The sequence below is a fragment of the Equus asinus genome, chromosome 14 (genome assembly GCF_041296235.1).
Source record: "Equus asinus isolate D_3611 breed Donkey chromosome 14, EquAss-T2T_v2, whole genome shotgun sequence".
Classification (NCBI taxonomy): Eukaryota; Metazoa; Chordata; class Mammalia; order Perissodactyla; family Equidae; genus Equus; species Equus asinus.
In genome coordinates, this window is record NC_091803.1 from 4,587,774 (window position 1) to 4,614,943 (window position 27,170).

The 27,170-nt window shown below is 45.0% G+C and overlaps 1 protein-coding gene across 1 annotated transcript; it reads left to right on the forward strand.

Moving 5' to 3' along the window:
• On the forward strand, nucleotides 1-26,661 carry LOC106827324 (uncharacterized). Its single transcript, XM_070485380.1, has 11 exons — nucleotides 1-57; nucleotides 5,897-6,129; nucleotides 6,408-6,525; nucleotides 10,920-11,033; nucleotides 12,013-12,095; nucleotides 13,854-14,028; nucleotides 15,312-15,354; nucleotides 22,577-22,703; nucleotides 22,980-23,075; nucleotides 23,163-23,348; nucleotides 25,261-26,661. The coding sequence occupies exons 1-8, from the start codon at nucleotides 1-3 to the stop codon at nucleotides 22,618-22,620; spliced, it is 867 nt and encodes a 288-aa protein (XP_070341481.1). The 3' UTR covers nucleotides 22,621-22,703; nucleotides 22,980-23,075; nucleotides 23,163-23,348; nucleotides 25,261-26,661.
• The last annotated feature ends 509 nt before the right edge of the window (nucleotides 26,662-27,170 follow it).

The window sequence follows — 27,170 nt, forward strand, 5'->3', positions numbered from 1 at the left end:
ATGATCCAATCAAATTCCAGCTTCGCCACTTCCGACCTGTATGACTGGGCCAACTCTGTATGTATGAGTTTCTCCTGCATCTCAGTGTTGTGTGCGTTAGCTCTCTGAGCTTCAGTTTACATATCTGTAAAATGAGCATAACAATGATAAAAACCCCGAGGGAGAGGGAAGGGCAGTGGAGAAGCTAATGTAAGTGTTGAAGACAGTGTGGAATCTCCCACAGCCTGGATTTTGCGGGTTGTCTTATCGTGGTATTATTTGACATATCTTTCTGCTGCCCCTTGTTTTTCCTGTAATTTGGTCGTTAGATCCAGAGGCTTGGTCAGACTCAGGTTTTTGGTTTTTTTTTTTTTTTTTTCTCAAGATTACTCATAGGTAATGTGTACAACCACATAGATGAACAGAATGTCTGGCTTTCTCATATTTTAAAAAAGATGTCAGCGGTCATTGGAGATCATTGCCTAAGAGTTCATTAGGGATTGCGAAATGATAAATATTATGATTCTCAATTATTAATTTATTGATCTCCCCTTATGAGTTATTTGGTTACCTAAGGGTACTATTTATACAAGAAAGACAAGGTAAATGTTTGATTTTTTTTCCCTCTGTAATACACCTGTTTTCAAAATAATGACTTGGTCTCCTAGTGTCTTCCAAAGGCAATTAATGAATATTTTTTGACTGTGTTGTCAAACATTTGAATTTTTGCCAATCTGGTAGGTGAGAAACAGTCTCTCCTTGTGTCTCTCTTATAATGAATGAGCTTGAGCAACTTTTCATGTGTTGAAGAGAATTTGCTTTCCTTTTTCTGTGAACTGTCTGTCCATATCCTGTGTCCAGGTTTATACAGGCTTTCTGTCTTTTTCTTCTCTAATTTTAGGAGCATTTTCTGTATTAGGCATAGGAACACTTTGTGACATCCATCACAAATATTTCCCCCAGTAAGTCATTTGTCTTTTTACTCTGGTCATGCTGTTTTACGCTGTGTAAATGTTTTCCACTTTTTTTTTTTTGAGGAAGATTAGCCCGGAGCTAACATCTGCCGCCAATCCTCCTCTTTTTGCTGAGGAAGACTGGCCCTGAGCTAACATCCGTGCCCATCTTCTTCTACTTTACATGTGGGATGCCTACCACAGCATGGCTTGCCAAGTGGTGCCATGTCCGCACCCAGGACCCCAACTGGCGAACCCCGGGCCACTAAAGTGGAACATGTGAACTTAACCGCTGCGCCACTGGGCCAGCTCCCTGATTTGTAGGAATTCTTAATACTGCAGATAAGTCTTTGTAAGTCATGCATATTATAGGTAGCTTCTCCTGCTCTTTGGCTAGTTCATTCATTCTCTGTGTGGTGTCCTTACTCGTGATACAATCTTACCAATCTGTTCCTTTATAGTTAATGGTTTTTGTGTTTTTCTTAGGAAATCATCTTCCCCATTCTAAAATCGTGAAGACATTCTCCTATATCTTCTAAAAGTGATATAATTTTGCCTTTCACAACTAGATGTTTTGAATTTTTGGTCCTCCCTCTCTACTTTTATTTATTTTCTATTTTATCAATTTATCCCCCCAATCTTATTATCGTTTTCCTTCTAATTTCTTTGGGTTTAGTTTGTGGTTCTTTTTCTAAAATTCTAATATAGAAGCATAAAAATAAAAACAGGAAAAAAATGCAATTTCTATGCAGTAGAAGATGTTCAACAAGTCAGAAGGAAATGGAATCACATTGTTTTAAGTGCCGAAAGAAAAAAAAAAAAACCCCTGTTAACCTATAATTCTATACCCAGAGAAAATATCTTTCAAAAATGAAGACAAGCTTGTTTCCAGTGAAGATAGAGTAACAGGGACCAGATTTACCCTTCCACTTGGAAAAAAAAAACAGACGAAATACATGAAACAATTATTGGTGTGACATTGGACGTGAGGAAATGAAGAGTGATTCCTGAGACGTGGGAAATAAATGACGGAACCCTGCGATTACCCCAGCGTACAGCCTTGGGAGAGTTTTCGGGCTTAGGCACAAAGGGTAACTCAGGTGAAGTCCAGTAGACTCCCTGAGTTGAGCAGCTGGACCTGAAGCCCCGGGCAATCACAGTCGAGTTCTCAGGACAGAACGCCAGAGAGGGCTATACATGATATCTTACAATATCACTTGAAGACAGATTATGATAAGTTAAAATGGTTACTATGAATCTAAAGCAACCACTAAAATAATAAAACAGAGTTATAACTAATAAGCTAACAAAGGAGATAAAATGGAATTGCTATAGACTGAATGTTTGCATTCTCCCTAATTCATATATTGAAACCTGACTCCCAATTTGACGGTATTAGGAGGTGGGGCCTTTGGGAGGTGATGAGGTCATGAGGGTGGAGCCCTCATGAATGGGATCAGTGCCCTTATAAAAGAGACCCCAGCAAACTCCCTCCCCGCTTCCACCATGTGAGGCCACAGTGAGTGGATCTGCATCTGTGAACCAGGCAGCCGGCTCTCACCAGACATGAAATCTGCTGGCACCTTGATCTTGGACTTCCCAGCCTCCAGAACTGTGAGAAGTAAATTTCTGTCGTTTATAAGCCACTCAGCCTGTGATATTCTGTTATAGCAGCCCAAACAGACTGAGACAGGAATTGTAAAAAACATTCAATTCAAAAGAAGGCAGGAAAAAATGAAAAGAACAATAAAGAAAAAATAGAAAGCAAATAGCAAGATGAGAGATTTAAACCCAACCATGTTAATAATCATATTAAATATGAATGGTCTTTGATTTTATCTGATCACATAGAGGCAGGAGAATTATATGGAAGAATAGATACTAGGCCATTTATGTTTGTTACTTTGGAATATGGAGACAGGGGGATTAGCTTTCTGTATTTGAATTGTTTGATTTATTACACCATACATTTATTATGTTTTTCAAGTAAATTGAAAAACGTGAAAATCTATAATCAGAACCATTAGATTCTCTTGTCTCCAGCTCTGTCCAGCATATCTGGGTAGCTATTATTGTTTATCTTGTCTACTCCCATCCCTAGAAGATTAAATTTTGTCTTCTGGTGAAATGGAGAAAATAAATAAAAGTCCATGCTATCTATAGTCTAACTCGATGAGGTGGGGGGTGGTTCATGGTCAATATCACAAACTCGTGTGGCTGGCATTCTCTGTGACATCTCCAGTCTTCTCATCCCCTATGGCAGAGACTACTAGTAATCTCCCAGTATCTGTTCTCCACTCCTAAATTCTAATAGAACCCCCAATTTTTAGCTGGGAACATTGCCCTCCCAGAATAAAGATTTGATTTCCCAGTCTTTGTTGTAGATAGTAGTGGTCGTATGACAATGACTTATCCAATGGAATGTGAGTAGAAGTGACGTGTGCCTCTTCTGGATTGCGCCTTTAAAAGAAAGAGCGTCTATGCACATCCGTATTCCCTCTTAAGGCTGCCTGAGATACAGAAGTGGTGTTGGCCATCTTGAACCATATGGATTAGGAAAACCCCATAGGGATGGTAGAGTAGTAATTTAGAAGGAGCCTAGTTTTCTAACTCCCTTGGAGCTGGGCAGACGGGTTTATGAGAAATAATCATCTGTGATTTTTTAAGGCACTGTTGTTTTGGCATCTTTATTACAGCACTTTTATCCACATCCTAAATAATATAGCTCCATCCATTTTTAGTTCTACTTTTGTAATTAGAATTGGAACGCTCCCCTCCCCCATTTATTTTACAGTAGCTCCCATGTCATCTTTATGTTGGAAGATGATAACTGTGACAGTTTTATTTTCTTCCTCATCAGAGAAGAAAAGAAAAATTGAAGTAAACAAATCTAAAGCTTTGTCTAAAAAAAAAAGCAAGTAACAAATCTCTGGTTGTGCTAATTCATACAAAAGAGATACCATTTCTTGCAAATCGATCCAGAAATTTTAAATAATTTAAAGTAACAGGTGTAACAAAAAACTTACTAAAAAACTTGAAAATACTGAAGTAGAGGACAATTTGGAAGAAAAAAATATATCACCAAAATTGGTTAAACAGGAAGAAAAGAACAAAAGACATAAAATCCCAAAGAATTATCCTGTAAAAGGTTCTACGCTCAGAAGTTTCACAAAGAATAGTAGGGATAATTTCTACTGTTTATAATTCTGTCTAGAACAACCCAAAAGGTAGAAAGCTATGTAACTGAATTTGCAAAGGACACCAATCGCTGATGTCCAAACCTGATACAGGAAGTAGAAACAAAAGGGAAGCAATCCTATGCTACAAAAGAACAGGATTACTTTTTTTTTTTTTCAAAAAGAGCAAGAGCTGAATCCACCAGTATATTTTAAAAGTTCTTAAGGGCTGTATCTAATAATGCAAAATAGATTAATTGATATGAAACTTACCATTTGAACATATTAATAGCTAGCTAAAATGATTGTTTATTAGTTTTTTAAAAATCACATGATGACATTCATTGCCTGAACCTCTCGCTGTCTCTCACACATGATACGTTATCATAAAGAATATCTATTTTAGACCAATATCATACTCGGTTGTTAAACCCTACAGGAAATTCCAGCAACACTGTAAAATGTCTAATTTATTAACACCATCATGTAATATAGGATATCCCAAAGTGTGAAGCTTTAATAACTTTAACAGTATAAATGCTACAAGCATATAAAAAGCATCATTTTAAAGTTTAAATTTGTTTTACCTTCACTTACTTTGTGAATTTTGAGTAATAAATTTTTAATGGCAAATGATGAGGGGAAAACCCCACGAAAGAGTAGCTAGCCAAAACAAACAGAATCGACAGAAAAGTATTGACAATTCTATCTTTGAAAATAAACGAAGACCAATCAAATGAGAACAGGCAAAGTCTATTGACTCAGAGCACTGTCACTTGCGTTTTGGCAGACTCAAAGGCAGCCAGAGGAATGGGAAAGCTTTACAGAGGAAAAGGAGGCTTCTGGTATTGCCCTCACTGGAGGGTGTCGGCACAAGGAAGCTGGAGGCTGGCTAACTAGAAGTGGGGCTTCCTGGGTGACTGGTTAGAGGAGCATATTTGACTTTCTTCTAATTGGTCCTAAATTATAAGTGGGACAAAAGTTAGGGAAGCTGTCAGATATTGATCAAGTCTTGGTCACCTGGGGCCAACTGTTAGAGAAGTTATTGTTTAGCTTCCCAGATTGTGACTGGAGATAGCTATCTGGCTCCCTGGGCTGTTTGTTGTAGATGAAGGAGTTGGTTTCAGCGTAGGTTGCCAGGGGTGGTAGGTCAGAGTTCTGTTTTTATATATGCTCGGGCCATTGTCCTTTTGTATATTCAGTGTCTCATGTATAATTTCATGATTGCCTTATTCTATCATGAGCTGCTGATAGAATATTTATGCAGGGGTTCCCTGAGACCTGAGAATTATTTCAAGGGTTCCTCCAGAGTAAAAATACTGAGAAAGGCTGCCTCTGATTCCTCATCTGCTAACTGGGGATAAAGATACCTATTTCGGGGATTGTCCTGAGGACTGAAAGATCGGCCTTTTTAAAAAAATTAAGTGCTCGACGGGGAGCCTCTCGGGCAGTAGATCTTCTGGGATGAACCTAAGGCCAGGCCCAAGCTAGACTTCCAAGCCTGGGGCAGCCGTAATCCGTCCCTACAGATGGTGCAGGGCTGGGAAGGGAGCAGATCAGATCGGGTGGGAAGCTGCCAAGGCCTCTGCTGCCGTGGCAACAACGTGCAATACACCGCCTTCCCTGACAGTCCGCCCGTCTACTGGGACTGCCACGAGACTCCTCTCCCAGCCAGTCCCCGGCGCCACGCCCGCCCGCCCACGCTAGCCAGCGCAGCCGCCCCGTGGCCGGAAACGCGTCAGCAGCCAACCGGAAGCACCCCGCCGCGGAGGCCCCCGGGAGTTGTAGTTCGGCCCCAGTCCAGGGGCGCCTACGCGGTGTTGGGAGGTCTCCGAGTGTGATCTGCGCACTTCCGGACCCCAGGCTGGACTCGCCGTGGCCTCCACCTCGGACCTGGTCGGTTCTGAGGTCATCCGCTGCCCCTCGGGTCGGTGGTTCCCTCCGCGCCCAGCTGTGGAGAGGGCACGTGTGGTGGAGTCCACGGCCGCAGAGCCAGGCGGGCGCTCGGCGCCAGGGTCCGGGTGGGCGGCTCCGTCTGACGTCTGCTGCGGAGGGTCGGGGTTCCTGTCTGGTTTCGGGGTGGGCGGGGGGTGCGGGCAAGCGGGGTTTCACTGCTCCTCTGTCCTCCTGCAGCTCAGCCTCTTCGGAGCCCACCATCCACAGGGGGCTAGTGCAGGGGACCCAGGGACAGCCTTGGCCCCAGTGAGCTGGGGGCTAGCTCACCCCCGAATGGTCACCCCTCTCTCCCGATAGTCGATTTGCTCCCATCGCTTGACCTGGAGCTTCTCTGCGCATCCAGGTCCCTGAACTTCACTCAGGCGTCTGAGCCTCCTGTGGGCGAGGAAGGACTGCTGAGGAAAAGCCCCCCTTCTCTCCGACCCTCCTTCACTCCTGCGGACCCCACATCACGGCCAACGGTAGGCTCTGAGCTGTGGGGGCCCCCGAGGAAGGATGTGCAATGATGGTTATGTCAGGGATCCACAGTGTTTGTCTTCATCCGACAAACCTTTCTTGAGTGTCTGGGTCAGGCCCTGGGGAAGCACCGGGTTCCATCCTTGGCTGGAGTCCTATGGAGATGTCGGTCATGTGAACAGATAAGGGTCCCCTGATAGTTGTCCCTAGTGGATGAATGGACCCCCAGGGCGGGAGGTCAGTTCTACTGGGGGAGGCGTGACTCAAGGTGAGACTTAAGAAAAATAAGGTCTTGCGCAGGTGCAAGGGGGCAAAAGGGTATTCCGGGAGGAGAGAACAACATATGGAAAGGTCAGAGGCATAGGACGCGTGGGTACTGCTGGATTTGGCGCCTGGGAGGAGCCTCCTGGAGGTGAGGCTGGAGGTGGTTCAGGGAGCAGATCAAGCCAGGTTAGGGGGTGTGGACTGGGTCCTGTCAGTGCCTGAAGCGTTTTAAGCAAGACAGTGGCATGGTTGGTTATGTTTGTCTTTTGTCCTTAATAGTTTATCAGCAGTGAGGAGAGTTGGTGGGGACTGAACTGAGATAATGAGAGAAGTGAGAAGGGGCCGTATCTCGGGTTTGTGGAGACGTGGCAGCGCCCTGCCTGGGTGAGTGAAGGTGGGAAGTGGTGCAGAGATGGAGGAGGATCTGCCTTTCTTGGAGGCTTTTTCATCTAAATGGGACAGACCTGAGCTGGGGCGGGGGCAGTGAAATCGGTAGTATAATTTTAAATCTTGGTAAAGCCAAATGTATCCATTTTTTTCCATTATGACTTGAACTTGGGTCTTAATAAAGGAGGTTTTCCCTGCTACAATCCATAACTCTTTCTTAAGATTGTTAATTAGGAATATTAGGAAATATCTCAGATGCATAGCAAAGTAAAAAAACTTTTGTACTCATCCCCCAGATTGAGCAAATGTTGCTCCCTCCGTATTCCATTTTCCTTCCTCTCGCTCAGGGGTAACAGCTCCGGGAATTGCTGTGTATCCTCCCATGTTTTTTACTTACTAGATGTGAATGTAGCCATAAACAGTACCTAAGATTATTTTGTGTGTTCGTTACCTTTGCCTACATTCCTTTTGGATTGTCTTTTTCTTATTTATTTTTAGTATTTTTCTTTCATATGTTCTGGATACAAATCCATTTTGGCTTATGCACATTGCGAAAATCTTGAATGGAATTTGGTTGGGGCTGGTGTTTCTTTAATGGATATGTTTTTGAGTATGGATCCATTTCATTTAATGTTTAGTGGTTTATTCGGTTTTTTGTTGCTTTGTCAGTTTCAGTAACGTATTCTTCTAGAAAGTTGTCCAATTTAATTCAAACTTATGGCATTAAATTATAGTAGTCTCGTTAAAACTCTACTATATCTGGAATTGTCTCCTTGTTCATGCCTAAAAATTGTTTATTTTTGCTTTCTTGTTTTCTTGATCAATCATGCCTGAGGTTAGTCTATTTTATTAGTTTTAAATACAGATCAGTTGTTTCATTGGTTTTAATAAATCCTTTCCAGGAACTGATTTTAGTTTTCTCTTTTTAATTTTTCTTGGGGCACAATTTCAGACTTAAAGAAAAGTTGCAATGGTAGATAGAATAGTACAAAGAATTCCTAAATACCTTCCATCTAAATTCCCCAAATATTAACATTTTACCACAATTGAAAAGGGAGTCTGAGGGGTTTCAGGGCCAGTGAAGGAAAAAGGTGTAACCATGAGATGGCAGGAGCACATGGAAGCTTTATTTATGAATGTGCATTGGGGGAGAGGGGTCCCTCGCAGCATGATACCATCCCAAGGCTGGGACCCAGGGACCACTTCCCAGAAGGGAGGAGGACCAGGAAATCCTGGGTATCTGGATCAGCGCTTGGGGTCTTTATAGCCGTGTGCTTTATTTTATCTGTGGCTCCCAGATGTTGGGTCCGGTTTCACGGGCTAGGCAAAGCAGGCAAGTTCTAAATGACTAAAACTCTCCTTATGTTTGGGCTCTGTTTAAGACAATTGCATGTGTTGACATTTGAATTTGGTGTTGCTGGTCTTTTGAACTAAGGGTCTCAGCCCGCTGTGAAGAAAGAAATAACCTAGGGGCCACTCTATAGAGGCCATCTTTGGCTCATTTATATAACAATTTGCTTTATCTTTCTTTTCCTCGCTCCTCCATACATATGTGCGTGTACAAATACTTCAGTGTGCATTTCCCCCAAAATGAGGACATTCTGTCGCACAACCCCCATATAATGATCAAACTCAGGAAATTAGCCTTGGTACAATACCATTGTCTAACCCACAGATCTTACTCAGATTTCGCTAGTCATCTGAATAATACCCTTTCTAGCTAAAGGAAATCTCAGCTCACACACTGCTTTTTTTTATGTCTCTTTAGTCCCCTTTACTCTGTGACAATCTCCAGTCTTTCATTGTCTCTTGACATTTTTGAAGACTATAGGCCAGTTATTTTGTAGAATGGTCCTCAGTTTAGGTTTATGTAGTGTTTCATCGTGATTAGATTGAAGTCATACGTTTGTGGCAGGATTTTTTTTTCACCTGCTTGATTATTTCTTTGATTTCTTCTTTTTAAATCTCTGCTCACACTTCTTTCTTTTCTTTTATGTCTTTGGGTTTACTCTTTTTTTCTGTGTTAGCCTCCTGTGTTGAAGGTCATTAATTTTCAGTTTTCAGTTAATGCATATTTTAGGACTTCAGTTTTCCTTTGTAAATATCCACCAATTTTGATATGTAATGTATTTCATAGTCATTATATATACTTTTGCATTCTTTTTATTATTTTCTAGTTTTACTGCTTTTTGGTTTAGAGAGTGACATCAATACAATAGCAATTTTTAAAAATATTTTTTGAGGTTTATTTTTTAGCTTGTCAATTTTTACAGCCATCACAGATTTGCTTAAAAGGAATGTGTATTCTCTGATTATCAAGTACATTCCTCTGTCTGATCCCAATAGATCAAGCTTTTAAATTGTTATTCAATTGTTGTATATCCTTACTGTTTTTTTTGGTAGCTTAGATCTTCGTTTCTGAAAGCGTATACTAAAATCTTTTTACTGTAATAGAGGATTTATCAGTTTCAAATCGTGTCGTCAATGTTTGTTTTATGAGCGTCTGAGATGCATATGCCTCACATACATTTGTTGGTGCGCACAGACCTGAGATTGGGTTGGCTTCTGGTCCTTGCTTTGTCTCTTTGCAATGGGTTTCTTGCTTTTTGCATGTCTGTTTTTTTTAATGAATGCTGGACATCGTCTGTAGGAGAGCAGAGACTCCGGCTTTTAATGTGTGTGGAGCTGGGAGGCCAGGAGGTTGGTTGCGATGCGACTGGACTGGTCGGGAGTTGCGCCTGGCTGGCATTTGTTGTCTCTATGGTTACCATGAGGCCACCGGCTTTGCAGTTCTCTGCCTGGCTCTGTGCTTAGAGTGGCTGCTTCCTGTTGGAGCGCCTGGCAGCCTCCCTTCTTCGGCTCTCTCCTCCTGCTCGCTCCTCAGTGCTGGCCAGCCCGGTGGCGGAGGGGCACGGCTGCTCTTTCTTTCTTGGTCTCAGGAGAGCCCTGGGTCCCTCAGTTGGGCCAGGGGCCTTGTCCAGGATGCTGCCCCGCCCAGTGGTAGGAGGCTGTCCAAGTCAGCCGAGGCCACGTGCCACTCCATAGGAGAGGGTTTCCCCTTTTCCCTGCCAGATGCCCTAGGGCTTGCCTGTGCTCGGGGAGCCACGGGGTTTGCTGTCCTTCCCCCAGTAGCGCAAGGCTTTTGTTCTCAGGAGAGAAATTTCTGGACGGATGGGGCTTTACATGTTTCCCACAATGGCAGCCAGTCTCCTCTTTCCAAACTTCGTACCCAGGGGGGTCTCTGTGGTCTCCCCCTCAGCCCTAGTCATTCCTGAGAGCGCTTGGTGGGGATCTGGGTTAGTTCTCTATCTCTGGGTGACAAGTAACCACACATTTAGTGATTTAAAGCATCACTGATTATTAGCTCACAGTTGCACAGGCTGACATCCAGGTGGGCGTGGCTGGGCTCTGCTCAGGCCTCTGGAGGCCGGAATCAAGGCGGTGGCCAGGCTGGCCTCTGCCGCAAGGATCTGTGGGGCAGTCTGCTCCAGGCTCCTGCCAGGGTCAGGAGAAGTTAGTTTCTGACCGGTTGAGGCCTGAGGTCCCTGATTCCTTGCTGGCTGTCAGCTGAGGTCCTCTCCCAGCAACTGGCATGTCCGTTTTCCAAGCCAGAAATGGGGCACGGCTCCTTCTTGGGTTTCCACTCTTTCCGACGTCCCCTTCTGCGCCCGGTCGGCTTCTGACTCAGAGTCAGGGGTCCTGCTGATGTTTTCACGTGCGTCTCACCATGTCGTCTGTTTGTTTGCAGGTTTTCTTAGTGTCTTTGCCAAGGCTTAGAATCAGCCTGGAACTAAGGCGGCTCAGTCCTGTCCACGTAGTCCGGCTCGTTCCTACCCTTGAGTCTGGGAGCCTCCAGCTGCTGGTAAGTTCTCAGCAGGAGAGCAGAGCTTTGCCTGCTGAACTGGCCCCGATCCTCAAGCTCCAGGCATCCCAGAAATGGTCCTTGTAAAGACGGCGACCCGGGGAGCATCAATCTACTCTGGAAAGAGGGGTCCGTCTCTGAGACCTCCCCATAGCGTAGGGCTGACGTTGGAGGCTCACAATATGGGCGGCCCCCAGAAAAATGTCCCTAACACACCCAGCCCCGCTTGCTGACAGAGGGAATTTGGGTGATGTCATTGTTGGGGGGGCAGGTCGTCTAGGATTCGGTTTAGGGGAAGGTGTGCTGGGAGGAGATGGGGGGAGAAGCATGAAGGGATCCCCGTGACTCTCAGAGGATGACCCCCGACCACCGATTTCTCTATGTTCATACTCCTTTGCTCTCATCTCTCCTGTCTGGCTGGCTAGATCATCCCATCCCAGTGTCGCCCCCATATCCGACTTCTGGGGATGTGTCACCCCCTTCTAGTTTTGTCAAGGCGTGGAAGTCGCTTTCTTAACCTAAGAGAATTTCATTTTTCCTTCTCATGTTAAAGATGAAGGAAAATGGGCATGAGAGATGCTCAGAGTCACCCAGCTTTGTGGAGGCTGAGCGGGCTGCAGCCCCAGGCGCCTGTCCCCAGGGGGCTCCCTCCTGTGTGCACCCTTCCCTCCTCCTCGCTTCAGACCTTCTCACGGACTTCCAGGGGCAGGACTCTGATGGGTGGAGAGAAAACCCAGTGAGATGATATATGCATATTTCTATGAACTATGTAAAGATTGAACGAGTACATGTTTATTGCTTAAGAACTTAGAAAATGCTACTATGTAGAAACAGACAAACAAACCCTACCGTGCAAGGGTAACGATTGTTAACACTTCATGGTTTCCTAAGGAATTTTTCCTGTGCAAACAGGAGCTGGGTAAAGGGTCTCTGACCGCTGTTTTTGATCCACCCTCTTGCCTCCTCCTCCCCATGTTAGTCTCCTGGGGCCGCCAAAGCACCACAGACAGCAACAGAAACATCCTCTCTCTCAGTTCTGGAAGCCGGAAGCCTCAGATCAAGGTGTCGGCAGGGCTGGGTCCCTCTGAGGGCGGTGAGGGATTCTGGTCCAGTCCTCTCCACTAACTCCTGGAGCTTTGCTCGCCATCTTTGGGGTCCCTTAGTTTCTGCTGCATCACCCCCACCTCTGCCTTCCTCTTCACCTGACGTTCTCCCTGTGTGTGTGTCTCTGTGTCCAAATTTCCCCTTTTTATAAGGACGCCAATCCAATCATACTGGATTAGGGCCCACCCTAATGACCTCATTTTAACTTGATCCGCTGCAAAGTCCCTGTTTCTAAGTCAGGTCACATTCTGAGGTCCTGGGGGCTATGACCCCAATAGATCTCTTTGGGGAACACAATTCAACCCATAGCACTTCCCCTCCAGGAGGGGGTCTCGGGGAAGCCCCACGGCTGCCCAGTCCTTCAGGCTGTCGTAAAGAGTGGTCTCTCTCACGTGGCCTCAGTCTAAGGGACCTTTGACTCTCACGGCCAGTTTCAAGCTTCTGCCTCCTGCCAGGGGAACCCTAGGCTGGGACCTCCCCACATGAAGGGCCTGTGGTCTGTTCTGTCTCTGCTCCTCCTTAACTTCTCCTTCAACCCACTGGATTTCTTCTTTCTCCTCCAGGGTCAGGCTCTATATGAGGAGGGGGAGACAGAGGGAAAGTAACACCAATTTTTCCTTTCTTGGTGCTATCTGTCGCTCTCACCTGCCTAATCCTGGCTGCCCTCCATTATGCAGGAGGCCGCAGGATGGCTCTATGTGGGGCGAACAGCCTAGGACGCCAGCAGGGGCTCTGTAGCAGACGTCTGTGCTGACCCCCAGCTCCTGGCCCAGTGGTCCTGCCTCTCAGGGCCAGCTGTCCTCGCCCTGCAGGCAGCCTGCTTGCACAGCATCCTTGCAGTAAAGGTCAAGTCCGCTGAGTTCACAGCCATCCTCTTGGCACCTGGGAACTCCTGCATCCTTGTTCCAGCAAATGCAGGCTCTGAAGGTGGTTCCCGCTTGTAACCCCCGCCCCCCCCCCCCCCCCCACCTGGCCACCATGGGTGGGCTTAGCCAGCCTCTAACTAGCCAATTCTTCAGCTGGCTCCTGTTTGTGGGTTCCGGCACGCCCTAAACTTTCCCAGGAGCTCTCTCGTGCTCCCTTCTGGTGAACTACCATGTGCCTAAGAGTTTCTGCAGCTGGGCACATGTCCACCCTGGGGCGCGAGGTGAGTTCTCCCCTTTTGTCAGGCTCCCTCCAGTCTCCATGAACAGTCCTTGTGCAGCCCTCTCTTCCGGCTTGGGAGGCAGCAGTCCCCAGTGGGGAGGGGAGGAAAATCCCATAGAATGCTCCCGCAATAGACAGCTCTCCCTCAGCTCTTTCCCTCTCCCAGAGAAAGGAGTCTGTTAGGATGTGTCGAGCCGCTCCTCCTTAGAATCTGGGGCATTTGGGATTTAGCTAAAACTCTAAGGCACCTGGGAAAATCCCAACCATCCTCCTGTTACCTATCTGTGAATCATATGCTTATGTACCCTGTGTTTTCCACTTACTGGTGTTGCTGGAAGATCTTTCCACGTCAGATATTTCTTCTGTAATATTTTAAGTTGATTCATAGCTTGACATGCTTTAATTGTATCATAATTGATTAACCAATCTCTTATTTTTAAGCACTTCCGTAGCCTCCACTTTTTTTAAAACCTCCCTCAGAATTCTTTACTGAGTTTTCGGTAATTCTAGAGTTTTAGTGTCTCTGCAGACTTCTTGGATCAAACTCCAGTGTGTCTCTGTCCTGAGTAGGAACGTACCTAAGACCGACCTCGTGTCTATTCAGGAGAGAGATAGGTGTGGGGTCCCGTTGATGCTTCCGGCCACAGTAAATTTGCTCCTGAACCTTCGTGTTCCTGTTCCCTGGGAAAATGAGGAAAGGAGGAGGAGGGCTCAGGAGAAGTCACCAGATCTTGTCCCATGTTTGGTAAGTGGCAGAGCCAGACCAAGACCGCTTCCTGGGCAGAGAGCAGCACAGTTTAGCTGTGTGATAATAAAAGTTATCACTGACAAACTGCGACTTGCAGAGGAGAAATAAACAAAGCTTACTTAGCAAGATCCCTGGGGAGAAGTGAGCGCCCCAGGTTCATAGCCCCCAGTGGCCTTAGCTGAGCTCCATTTAATGGAGTGCCCTCAAGAACCCATTTTTCTATCCTCCTCCACACCAGGGGCAGGACTGGTGATAGACGCTTTGGGTTAGAACATTAGTAGGCTACAGATATTTTAAAAATAACTGTTAAGGAATTTCATATGTAAATGTCCTGGAAAAGCTTAGAAAACGTATCTAAGTACAAAGAAAAAAATTTAAAAATGGTCATCATCCAACTACCCAAAGCTAATCACTACTAGCGTTTGTCTTACATCATTTCAGAGATTATTCTGTATGAGTGTGTGAGTGAGAGTGTGTGCATGTGTGTGTGTTGGAGCAAATGGTTTTCAACCACCTTTTTCAATTATCAGGATGCTACCAATAAATAGTTTTCTATGATTTTTTTTTTTTTTGGAGGAAATTGGCCCTGAGCTAACATCTACCACCAATGGTCCTCTTTTTGCTGAGGAAGGCTGGCCCTGAGCTCACATCCGTGCCCATCTTCCTCTACTTTTATATGTGGGACACCTACCACAGCATGGCTTGCCAAGTGGTGCCATGTCCTCACCCGGGATCCCAACTGGCAAACCCCGGGCCGCTGAAGTGGAACGTGTGCGCTTAACCGCTGCACCACCGGGCCGGCCCCTCTATGATTTTGTTTTTGATAGCTACATAATGTTTATTTCCCTTTGTATGCAGTAGGCTTATTCAACTAGTCCTCTGTAGTTGGATATTTAGTTATTTCTGTTTTTTTCAGAGTTTCACCAAATTGAATAAATACATTGGCAGCTAAATCTTTGAACTCATGACTGTTTCTTTACAATAAATTTCTATTAATTTATTAATAGAACCAGTAATGGTGAGGGGAGGGTAGTAAATTGCATATTGATCACTGAGACGCAGATACATATATTCATTAAGTAGGAAAAAAAAATCCAGTTCAAGCCTCATAAGATTGTGTCCCCATCACATTTCGAGGTGAGGGCTTCGCTTTGACAAAGGGGTCCTGGGGGGAGCCTCTCCGTCTGCACCTGGGGGGTTCCAGCAGTTGGCTCTGAGGCTGAAGGCAAGCTTGGCCTCTCACGTCCTCTCCTCCCCCACCCCAATCTCTGCCCCCACAGGTGTTTCCTCTTCCCAGACCAGCCGGCAAGGATCATGGGCCAGGTGAGTGTGGGATTCCTTTATACTGGGCTTTGTTTTACCAAAGATTTCAGGATGCTTACAAGAATGCATCCAATACAACCAGATGCAGGCGGAAATCAGGATCAGTGAAGATGGAAAGAGGATGGAAGAGCAAGGCCACGGGAGAGGCGGGGTGGACGTGTTCCAGAGGCTGCTGGAGTTACTAGCTGCCCCCATATATTTATGTTTGACATTTCTGGTACTCTCAGAAGATGGATTCCGTCCAATATATGACTTGTGTCGTCTGTTTGGGACAAGCGTGTCAACTTCTCAAGGGAAATAAAAGCTTTTTCAGGTATTCAGAAAGTTATGTGCTGGGTCTTCATACGTGCGATGTCGCAGGCGGGTTCCTTAATAGTAGCAACATGGAAATAAGCACGACAGCAAATCTCCTGTGACCTTTTCCTCAGTGTAAACAGATGATCTTATGCCAATGCAGGAATCTGTGATTACAGTTGCTTAGGGAATCAGAATACTCAGGTCTGCATAATCAGCCTTGTTATGGCTCAAAGCGACCTAGATAAACACGGCATTATCTAGCAGGATGGATGCAAAGCGTGTTCTTCAAGTTTAGTTTTCATAATAATTTTGGACACAGATGGAGAGCGAACAGCTCCAAGTTTTGGTCTTTGACAGGGCCGGGGAGGGAAGATGGGCTGAGCTCTCCTGGCCTTTTCTCCTCGAGTCTGGGGAGGCGGCCTCCCTCTCTTTTCGGGACTTAGACCTCGCCCATGTGCACTTGGCCTCCTTTGGGTCCTTGCTCGCTCACTCATCGTTGCTTTTCTTCAGACATCAGTAGCATCCTCGTTTGCCATCAGCCTGTCTGCGTTCTCGCATTTCTCTGCTCCTAAAGGCTTTTCTCTTTACCCTGGACTCTCGGGATGCATGAATGTCAAGTGCACTGGTCAGAACCCTTGACGTTATAAGAGCCGGAAACCCAGCTAGGACTGGCTTAGGACAAAGACAGAATCGAGGCCAGCACCCCGAACTGTGGGAAGAGCAGGTGTGCAGCTGGACCCAGCTATCCCCAGGAGTCTTTCTTGTCCCTTGTCTCTGTTTCTGTGACTTCCTTCTCTCATACTGACTTCATCCATGTGGCCAGAAATGGAATGGCCACCGGCTCCCATGCCTCACATTTTCGAGTTTGCCGTGGAAAGGGACCAAGCCTCCTTTCATGGAGGCGGTCTGCAGGATCTTTGGGGAAGGTTTGCAGTGGTCCAGCTTAGCTCAGGTTTAGGCTGAGGGGCTGGGTCTGTGCTGGGGAGCTCCTGGGAGCACCGCGTGCTTGGGGCGGGGGGTGGGGACATTAGTCCCAGAGGAAGATGAGGCCTTGTGGGCAGACGTTACAGCTGTCCACTCCAGGAAGAAAAGCGTCCACAGGGTCTTCGTTTCTAGCTCAGGACCCTGTCTTGACTGATGTGTCTGTGCTTAGGAAAGTTAGGACTCTCTCGGTGGTTAATACCAGAAACATCTGGGACAGGACCGCTAGGAGGGGTTGAACACAAATTGGCGACTCCACAGCGTTCTCAGAGGAGAGAGCCAACTGTGACGCGAGGCTGTCAGACGCGCCCGTGATGCGAAGCCGGCCAGATGTGGTGTCTTTTGGGGGAAGCTGTTATTTTGTAGGAAACCTACTCTCAGTGGGTACCTCTCCTTGTCAGGGCTGCCTGCCATAAAGATAATGACAATAAAAGTTGTAAAACTCCATCTGTCCAACACTTATGTGCCGGTCTCTGTTCTTGATATGTTATTTCGTGAATAAACCTGTGAGACAGATGTTATCGTTAACCATTCCTCCATTTTACAGATGAACAAATGGAGGCTGGGGGTATTAAGCAGGTTGGCTGAGTTCTCATGTCTATTAGGGGATGGAGCTGGGACCTGAATTCAGACAGACAGACACAGAACTGGGCCCCTAGGGACTGAACTGAACTGTGGTTTGTCTGCCGGTTCCATATCCCCAGCCCGGGAGTCCAGTGGTGAGGATGTGATCCAGACCTGCCTTGGCCACCCGCTAGCCACAGGTGGGGACCGAGTCCCCGAAGTGCGGTTAGCGTAACTGTGGGCCTGAATTTTTAATTTACATTTAAAATTTAAAACTGAATCAAAGTCAAATATTTTCCCATTAAACACAACTTTTTTGTTTTGATAGGACTATATTTCACTAAAGGGAAATTGAAAATATAGTTTCTGAATTGAGATGTACTGTAAGTGGAGAATACACCCTAGGTTTTGAAGACATGGTATGAAAAAAGAATCAAAAATATATCGGTGATTTTAAAATACTGATTATATGTTGACATAATATTTTGGATATATTAGGTTAAATAAGAGGTATTATTAAAATTAACTAATTTCTTTTTTTACTTTAAAAAATGTGACTACTAGAAAATTCTGTTTTTTTATGCCACTTTATTGAGGTATGATTGGCATGCAAAAATCTGTTCATATTTAGTGTATCCAGCTTGATGACTTTAGAGATAAGCGTACACCCATGAAATCATTGCACAATCAAGGCCATAAACTTACCCGTCACCTCCAAGTTTCTTCCTGCCCCGCCTTTTTCAATACTTTTTATTTCTTTTGTGGTAAGAGCGTGTAACAGAAGATCTACCCTCTGAGCAAACTTTTATGTAATACACTAGTGTTAACTGTAGGCAGTTGATCTCCAGAACTTACCCATCGTCCATAACCGAGACTGACCCCTCTGCCCAACACCTCCCGTTTGCCCGCTCCTCCCGCTCCTGGTAACCACCATGCTACTCGCTAGTTGTGTGACTTTGACTATTGTAGGTTCCCTGTAGAGGTGGGATCCTGCAGTATTTGTCTTTCTGCGTCTGGCTTACTCCATTTAGTATAATGTCCTCCAGATCTCTTTATATTGTCACAGATGATGGGATTGCCTCCTTTCTCATGGCTGCATAATATTCTATTGAGAGTATGGACCACATTTTCTTTATCCATGCATCCGTTGGTGGACACTTGGGTTGTTTCCGTATCTTGGCTGTTGTGAATAATGCTGCTACGACCATGGAAATGCAGGTGTCTCTTGGAGATCTTGCACTCAGTAAGATCATGTCATCTACAGAGACACGTTTACTTCTTCCTTTCTGGTTTGGATGTCTTTTATTTGGTTCTTGCCTAATTCCTCTGGCTGGACTTCCGGTACTGTATTGAATAGGAGAGGCAAGAGTGGGCACCCTTGCCTTGTTCCTGATCATAGAGGGAAAGCTTTCAGCTTTTCACCATTGAGTATGATGTCAGCTGTGGGCTTTTCATAAATGGCCTTTATTGTGTTGAGGTAAGTTCCTTCTGTGCCTAATTTGTTGGGAAGTTTTTTCACGAAAGGGTGCTGAATTTCGCCAAATGCTTTTTGTGCGTCTATTGAGATGATCATGTGATTTTTATCCTTCATTCTGTTAATGTGGTGTATCACATTGATTAATTTCCGAATGTTGAACCATCCCTGCGTCCCAGGGACAAATCCTAGTTCGTCGTGGTGTTTGATTCTTTGAATGTGCTGTTGAGTTTGATATGCTTCTATTTGGTTGAGGATTTTTACACCAGTGTTTATTGGGGAGATTGGCCAGCAGTTTTCTTTTCTTGTAGTGTCTTTGTTTTTGGTATCAAGGTGATGCTGGCCTCACAGAATGAGTCTGGAAGTGTTCCCTCTTTTACTTTTTGGAAGAGTTTAAGAAGGATTGGTATTAATTCTCCTTTAAATGTTCAGTAGAATTCACCCGTGAAGGTCCTGGGCTTTTCTTTGTTGGGAGTCTTTTGGTTACTACTTCATTCTCTGTTTGTTACTGGCCTGTTCAGGCTTTCTATTTCTTCTTGATTCAGTATTGGTCGGTTATGTGTTTTTAGAAATGTACCCATTTCTTCTAGCCAGTCCAATTTGTTGGTGTGTAGTTGTTCATAATAATCCCTTATGATCCTTTTTATTTCTGGGGCATCAGTTGTAATGTTTCCTCTCTGATTTCTGATTTTATTTATTCCAGTCTTCTCTCCCTCCGTCTTTTTTAGTCTAGCTAGGATTTTGTCAATTTTGTTTATCTTTTCAAAAAACCAACTCTTAATTTTATTGAATCTTTTCTATTATTTTTCTATTCTCTATTTCTTTCGGCTGTAATCTTTATTATTTCCTTTCTAATTTGGAGCCTAGTTTGTTCTTTTTCTCAAAGTGCAACGTTAGGTTGTTTGTTTGAGATCTTCTTTTTTCATGTAGGTGTTTATTGTTATAAACTTCCCTCTTAGCACTGCTTTTGCTACATCTCAGAAGTTTTGGTCTGTTGTGCTTTTGCATTTGTTTGTCTTGAAATATTTTCTAATTACGTTTTTGACTACTTTTTTTTTTTTTTGAGGAAGATCAGCCCTGAGCTAACATCTGCCACCAGTCCTCTTCTTTTTGCTGAGGAAGACTGGCCCTGAGCTAACATCTGTGCCTGTTTTCCTCTATTTTATATGTGGGATGCCTGCCACAGCATGGCTTGATAAGTGGTGCGTATGTCCCTGCCTGGGCCCAGAACTGGCGAATGCTGGGCTGCTGAAGTGTGCAAACTTAACCACTACGCCACAGGACCGGCCCCTGATTTCTTCTCTGATCCAGTGGTGTTTAAGAGTGAGTTGTTTGGGGCCAGCCTGGTGGTGTAGTGGTTGAGTTTGGCACATTCTGCTTTGGTGGCCTGGGTTTGCAGGTTCAGATCCTGGGTGTGGACCTACACCACTCATCAAGCCATGCTGTGGCGGCACCCCACATACGAAATAGAGCAAAGATGGGCACAGATGTTAGCTCAGGGCCAATCTTCCTCAAGCAAAAAGAGGAAGGTTGGCAACAGATGTTGGCTCAGGGCCAATCTCCCTCACCAAAAAAATAGATAAATGAATAAAAAGAGTGTGTTGTTTAATGTCCACGTACTTTTGAATTTTCTATTTTCTTTCTATCATTCATTTCTAGTTTTGTTCCATTGTGATTAGAAAAGATACTTGGAATGATTTCAGTCTTCGTAAATTTGTTAAGACTTGTTTTGTGACCTAGCGTATGATCCATCCTGGAAAATGTTCTAGAATGAGTATTATGCTGCTGTTAGGTGGGATGTTCTGTATATATCTTTTAGGGCTATTTGGTCTGTAGTGGTGTTCACTTCTGCTGTTTCCTTATTGATTTTCTGTCTGGATGATCTATCCACTCTTGAAAGTGGGCTATTTAAGTCTCCTCCTATTATTGTATTGCTATCTATTTCTCTCTTCTGATCTGTCAATGTTTGCATTATACATTTAGGTGCTTTGATGGGTGCATATATATTTATAATCCCTATATGTTCCAGTTGAATGGATCCTTTAATAATTATATAATAACCTTCTTTATCTCTTGTGACAGTTTTTTTTTTTTTTGAGGAAGATTAGCCCTGAGCTAACATCTGCCACCAATCCTCCTCTTTTTTTGCTGAGGAAGACTGGCCCTGAGCTAACATCTGTGCCCATCTTCCTCTCCTTTATATGTGGGACGCCTGCCACAGCATGGCTTGACGAGTGGTGCCATGTCCACACCTGGGATCCAAACTGGTGAACCCTGGGCTGCCGAAGTGGAACGTGTGAACTTAACCACTGCGCCACTGGGCTGGCCCCATCTCGTGACAGTTTTTGACTGTCTACTTCTTCTAATACAAGAATAGCCAGACCAGCTCTCTGTTGATTCCCATCTGCACGGGATATCTTTCTCTACCCCTTCAGTTTCACCCAGTGTATGTCCCTGAGTCTAAAGTGAGTCTCTTACGGACACCATGTAGATGCATCTTGGTTTGTTATCCGTTGGGCGACACTATTTGTTTTAATTTGGGGAATTTAGTTCATTTATACTTAAAGTAATTACCGACAGGTGAGGACTTATTATTGCCGTTTTGTTGGTTGTTTTCTGTTTTGTCGTTCTCTTGTTCCTCTCTGTTTTCTTTATTGTGGTTGGAGGATTTTTTTGTAGTGATATACTTTGATTCTTTTCTCTTGATTTTTGTGTATCTCCTATAGATTGCTTTTCGTGGTTCCCAGGAGGCTCACACTGAATATTTTATAGTTAGAACAGCATTTTTTTTTTTAAGATTTTATTTTTTTCCTTTTTCTCCCCAAAGCCCCCCAGTACACAGTTGTATATTCTTCGTTGTGGGTCCTTCTAGTTGTGGCATATGGTACTCTGCCTCAGCCGTGGTTTGATGAGCAGTGCCATGTCTGTGCCCAGGATTCGAACCAACGAAACACTGGGCCGCCTGCGGCAGAGCGCACGAACCTAACCACTCGGCCACGGGGCCAGCCCCTAGAACAGCATTTTAACCTGATAACAACTTAACTTGAATCACATACAGAAACTCTACACTTTACTTCGGCCCACACACACTTTATTATTTATGGCAGGTTTTACTTCCTTTTACATTGTGTTTCATTAACAAATCTGTGAATATGGTTGTTCTTAGACTTTTGCCTTTTAATTTCTATACTTGTGTTAAAAATGATTTACACACCAACATTAGAGTATTACAATATTCTACATAAATTAAATTCTCTCTCTCACACACACACACCCCTTATACTCTGTATTGTCGTTCCCAACTGTTTGCACTTCCCACCAGATTTTCCTGTGACGCTTAGCCTTTTCTCATGCTGTGCCTCTTGATAGGAATACCGTTCTGACATCAGAACACACTGTTCATCTTTCGTGACTCTGCTCAAACCAGACCTCCGGTGAAGCTTAACTAGACGTCAGCACGTTGAATTTGCCTGCTGTCTTCTTTGTGTCCGTTCTGACTTAAATTTACTTCTGTCACAGTCTTCAGGGTAATCTTACGATATAGAAATCTTTCATGTTCATCTCACTCCACCAGGCTGTGAACACCTTTAGAACAGGAGCAGTGTTGCATGCATTCAGCTTTTGACCCCAAGCACCAAGCAGAATGCCAGTAACATACTGGGTCTTCAGTAGATGCTTTCTCACTGAATGAATGAATGAATGAATGAATGGAGATCCAAAACTGAGATCTTCTCTAATGATCTTTTTTTCTCTCTCCCACAAAATGTGGCACAAAGTTAGGGGTATGCTAAGCTTCCCATATAACTTCACATGGGGGGAAGCTCACCTCTGAAGGTGCTAAGATCCATCTTTGCTGTAATACTCTGTGCCGAGCGCTCCAGATTAATCAGGAATGTGCTGTTCCAGGGGTCCTTGTCATTCAGAGACGTGGCCGTGGGCTTCACTCGTAAAGAATGGCAGCAGCTGGACCCCACGCAGAGGACCCTGTACCGGGATGTCATGCTGGAGAATTATAGCCACCTGGTCTCAGTGGGTGAGGAAGGCTTCCCGTGTCCCCGATTGTGTCTGAGCTCCTTTCCTTTCTCAGTCACGTAAAACATCTTAAGTGCTAAAAGTGTCTGGCCTGGGGTTCCAGTTGTCAATGAGTCCTGCTTTCCTCTCACCCGGATTGTTTGTGAATTTCCCTCCCAAATGAAGTATCTGTTCTTTGGCTGAGGTGTCATGGTCCTCGTGCAGCCTCAACCTTCTGCTTCCTTCGATGGCCCCCCGGCGGCTCAGCATAAATCCTGTAACTATTTCTCACGAACAGGGTGTCAAGTCAGCAAACCAGCTGTGATCTCCAGGTTGGAGCAGGGGCAAGAAGCATGGGTGGAGGACGAAGAGATCCTCGAATGGAGCTTTCCAGGTGAGAGAGAACCATCCTGCAGGGGGACGGTGGACATCAGTTTCCGGGAGGTCACAAAGCAGAACCTTGGATGTTTTCTTGTTTCAGGCAACTGTTCTTAAAAGCCTGGGATCTTTGCAAGCAGCTGTGGACATTTGGCCCGAGACCTTGAGATGCCCGCATGATTCCTGCCACCTGCACACATCACTGCATGATCACTCTCCTTTCCTGGATTATTAGAGAAAGACATATTCTATTCTTATTTAGCCTTTGGTTCTACCCTGCTCTCCCCATGTAAGACCTTGCTTGCTCAGTCTTTCTCTAGAATCTTCCGTCTTACACTTTTCCCCATGGTTATGAAATAGACTTTCTTATACTTTCAGGAATTCATAGATTTGCCCTATTTTAAAATAACTGTGTCATTTTGGGGGATTCATTTTTCTTTTCGTCCTTTTTTCTTTTCTCTTCCTTCTTTTACCCTGAAATGCCTCAAACACTGATTTGCTACCTTTTATATGACCTTAAACTTCTCTTCTTTCAAAACCATGTAATATGGTCCCATTTTGCCTAATAGGTTATAACTAAAGCTTTTCCCCCACTTCAGTGTAATCCCATGGGGAGAAGACCTTTAATTTGTTCGTCCTTATTTCTGTGGGATGCACATGGTGGACACTGACTAACTCCCTCTTCTTTCCAGGACAACGGTCCTTTATCAAGCGTTTGTTCAGGGCAGTCGTTATTAATCATGGGTGCACACCAGAATCACCTGAGAAACTTGGAAAACACCCCCAGGCTGGGTCCCAACCCAGAAAATCTGATGAGGAAAGATCAGGAGGCATTGATTTTGTCTCTTAGGAATTCAGCACTGGGGCTTACACATCTGTAGACAAACAGGTTCCATGGTTTGATTGGCGTATGGGTACCAGGGAGAAACAGCATGTACCACATGTGGTTTCAAACATCAGTGAAGACAAAAGCAAATAGGGATCTAAGCAGAGGGTGGAGAACCCAACATTTAAGATTCTCAAAGTAGATTCCGTAGTGACGTGGAAACCAACACGCCCGAGGGACGTTAATACGGGTTTAGTGAGGGGCTGGTCTGCAGCCAAGGCCGTCAGACCGATGGGAAGGGCACACAGGACTTGGTTGTCACCCAGATTTGGTATCAGGGAACCACGACTGAAGGAAACGGTCATCCCAGCAATCAGAATACAACAGGGAGTCTGCCAGAGCAAGGACGGCTAGCGTTGTGCCTAGGGTACTTATTCTTGTGTCCTTACACTGGACATCAGAAAGATCTTGTAGGTCCATGTGAGACTAAATCGCTGCAGAATGGACCTCTGGCCCTGAGATAAGTCCTTTAACAAGAAAGGACTTGATGCTTCGAGAAAATTCATCCGGGAGGCAGAAGGAAGGGGAACACAAGGTGGCAAGGACACAGGACGTGCAGACGACTGAAGAGTCTATCTGTAACCTGGGAATAAATGGAGGGAACTCACATTCGGTTTTACTTCTTTCAGCCTGAGTCCTTCGCTCATGTTTCCGAAACATCCTTCTCTCTAGGTTCCCCTGGAAACTCTAGTCTTTCTTTAGTCTTTGCTCATAGTTTGCTCGAATATCCTTGTCTCCTGATGGGACCTCCTTATTATGTGCCCCCCTCATCGAGGGATGCTAGAGCTGGTGCTGGCCTGTGACAGCCGGTTGTGGCTGACCCTTCCCAGCTCTGCACTCAGTGACGTCATCTTGGTGGCTTGAAATTGGCCCTGGTGGTGGGGGGGGGGTGTTTTCACCATGGAAATTGGTGAATGCCACACATCAGGGTTTTCCTGCCCCTGGGGAGCTGGTTCTTCAGCACATCATGGCCTTGAATCCACTGCTCTTCCAGTTTTTCTCTCTTACTCACTTTTCCTTGCGTGTGTTTCTGCTTTCTTCCCAGTTTACTGTGCCAGACTTGTTGATAGCAAAGCGAATTCCAGTCATCGTGAATGTTTTATCCCTGTTTCCAGCATCTCATTGTTTTTTTTTACAAAAGCCAAGGGAGTAGAAAGTGTTTGTAGTAGGATTAGGATTATGGTTACTTAATCTGGACAATTAGGTTGGAAACCTCAAACTTAATCCTCCCTCCAAACATTTCTGAAATAATTTAGATCTGTGATCTGATCCTGAAAAGATTAACAAGTTTGTGTCCTTATTTTTTTTTTCCTAGAAGAAGTTTTGCAAGTTGATACCCAAGAAGATAGACAACAGGAACACCAAGACAAGCTTTTGAGGCAAGTTGCATTCCTAGACAAGAACAAGTCAACCACAGAAGGGCACCATGAATGTCATCCAGTTGAAAAAGAAACGTGTCAGAACACAAACGGTGTTCCTTCAAGACAACAGGTCCACCAATGTGACTCATGTGGGACAAGTTTGAAATGTAACGTAGACGTTAGTCCTAGCGCGTACCTTGCAAGAAGGAGATTTGAGTGTGATGGACAGGGGACCTTATTTCTCTATTCTAAGCTGGAAACGCCACGTTCTGGAGGGCATGCCCGTGAATGTAGCCACTGTAGAAAAGCTTTTAGCCATGACCAAGCCCTTAACGCCCATCAGGGAACCGACAATGGTGAGAAACCCCACGAATGTACCGAGTGTGGAAAAGGCTTTTCCCACAAATCAGAACTCGTTACACATCAGAGGGTCCACAGAGGCGAGAAATCCAATGGATGCACCGAACAGGGGTCTGGCTTCAGGGAGGAAGTTTGCCTCAACGAACGGGGAAATCACACCAAAGAGAGACCCAGTGGAAACGGTGGTTGTGGTAACACGCTCTCTCAGAAGACAAGCCTGTCTGTCCCGGAGACGGTTCTTGCTGGAGAGAAGCCCTATAGGTGTACAGAGTGTGAGAAAACCTTCTCGCACAAGTCACGTCTCATCGAACATCATAGGTCTCACACGGGAGAGAAGCCCTACGGCTGCAAGGAATGCGGGAAATCTTTCTCCCGGAAGTCGTGCCTCATCATCCATTACCGCATCCACACAGGAGAGAAGCCCTATGCATGCAGCGAGTGCGGGAAGGCCTTTTTCCAGAAGTCACACCTCATTCTCCACCAGAGGACTCACACAGGGGAGAAACCCTATGAGTGCAGTGAGTGTGGGAAAGCCTTCTCCCAGAACTCATGCCTTATCATCCACAAGAGAACTCACATGGGAAAGAAGCCCTACGAGTGCTCTGACTGTGGGAAGACGTTCTCCCAGAAGGCTAACCTCATCAGACATCACCGAATTCACACCAGGGAGAAACTGTATGGGTGAGGTGGGAGGAGGTCTCTTCAAGAAGTCACGACACCTCTAGGAATGAAAACCTGTGGATATTCCGGATGTGGGAAACCCTTCAGCAAGAAGTCCAGTGCCACTGTGGGCAGACATTCACCCCGAGGTGAAATTCTACCCATTTGGAGAATTAGGAAAAACTTGTTCTCTTAAAACTAATAATAGAAGGATATTAATGTTCTAGAGTGGTATATTTTTATAGGATATGCTTAATTACAATGTGTGTCTGTATCTATATTAACTGTGGATATTGAACTTTGAAGTATGTGAATAAATTAAATCATTAAGACAACAGATCTAATCCCCATCAGAACAATCCCAGGGGTATATAGGGGTTATGTTCCTACATAAAAATAATTTTTTAAATTTCTGTTTTACTTTGAGGAAGACTGGCCCTGAGCTAACATCCGTGCCCATCTTCCTCTATTTTATATGTGGAATGCTGCCACAGCATGGCTTGAGAAGCGGGGTGTATGTCCATGCCTGGGATCCGAACCAGTGAACCCCAGGCTGCCAAAGCAGAGTACACAAACTTAACCGCTATGCCACCAGGCCGGCCCCAAGAATTTCATTTATTTTTGAACTGCATTGGTAATGGAACATAATTGTGAACTTGTAGACAGATAGAACAAAGTCTGTCAAGACTTTTCACACTAAATCATACCTTTTTGTCTTTGTAATATACTTTATAACTGGAACGACATGAATTTTTTATTAAACCAGAGTCCACACACTGTACCACATGCCAGTTCTCTTGTGTTTGCTGGCGTGTTACAGAGCCCCCTGGATCTGGAAACCAGC

Bases quoted from the DNA above. Each gene is read 5' to 3' on its own strand.
- LOC106827324 (XM_070485380.1), top strand. From the start codon at position 1: ATGATCCAATCAAATTCCAGCTTCGCCACTTCCGACCTGTATGACTGG. The intron at 6,526-10,919 runs GTAGGCTCTGAG...GTTTGTTTGCAG, and splicing joins ACCCCACATCACGGCCAACG to GTTTTCTTAGTGTCTTTGCC. The intron at 15,355-22,576 runs GTGAGTGTGGGA...GTGCTGTTCCAG, and splicing joins CGGCAAGGATCATGGGCCAG to GGGTCCTTGTCATTCAGAGA.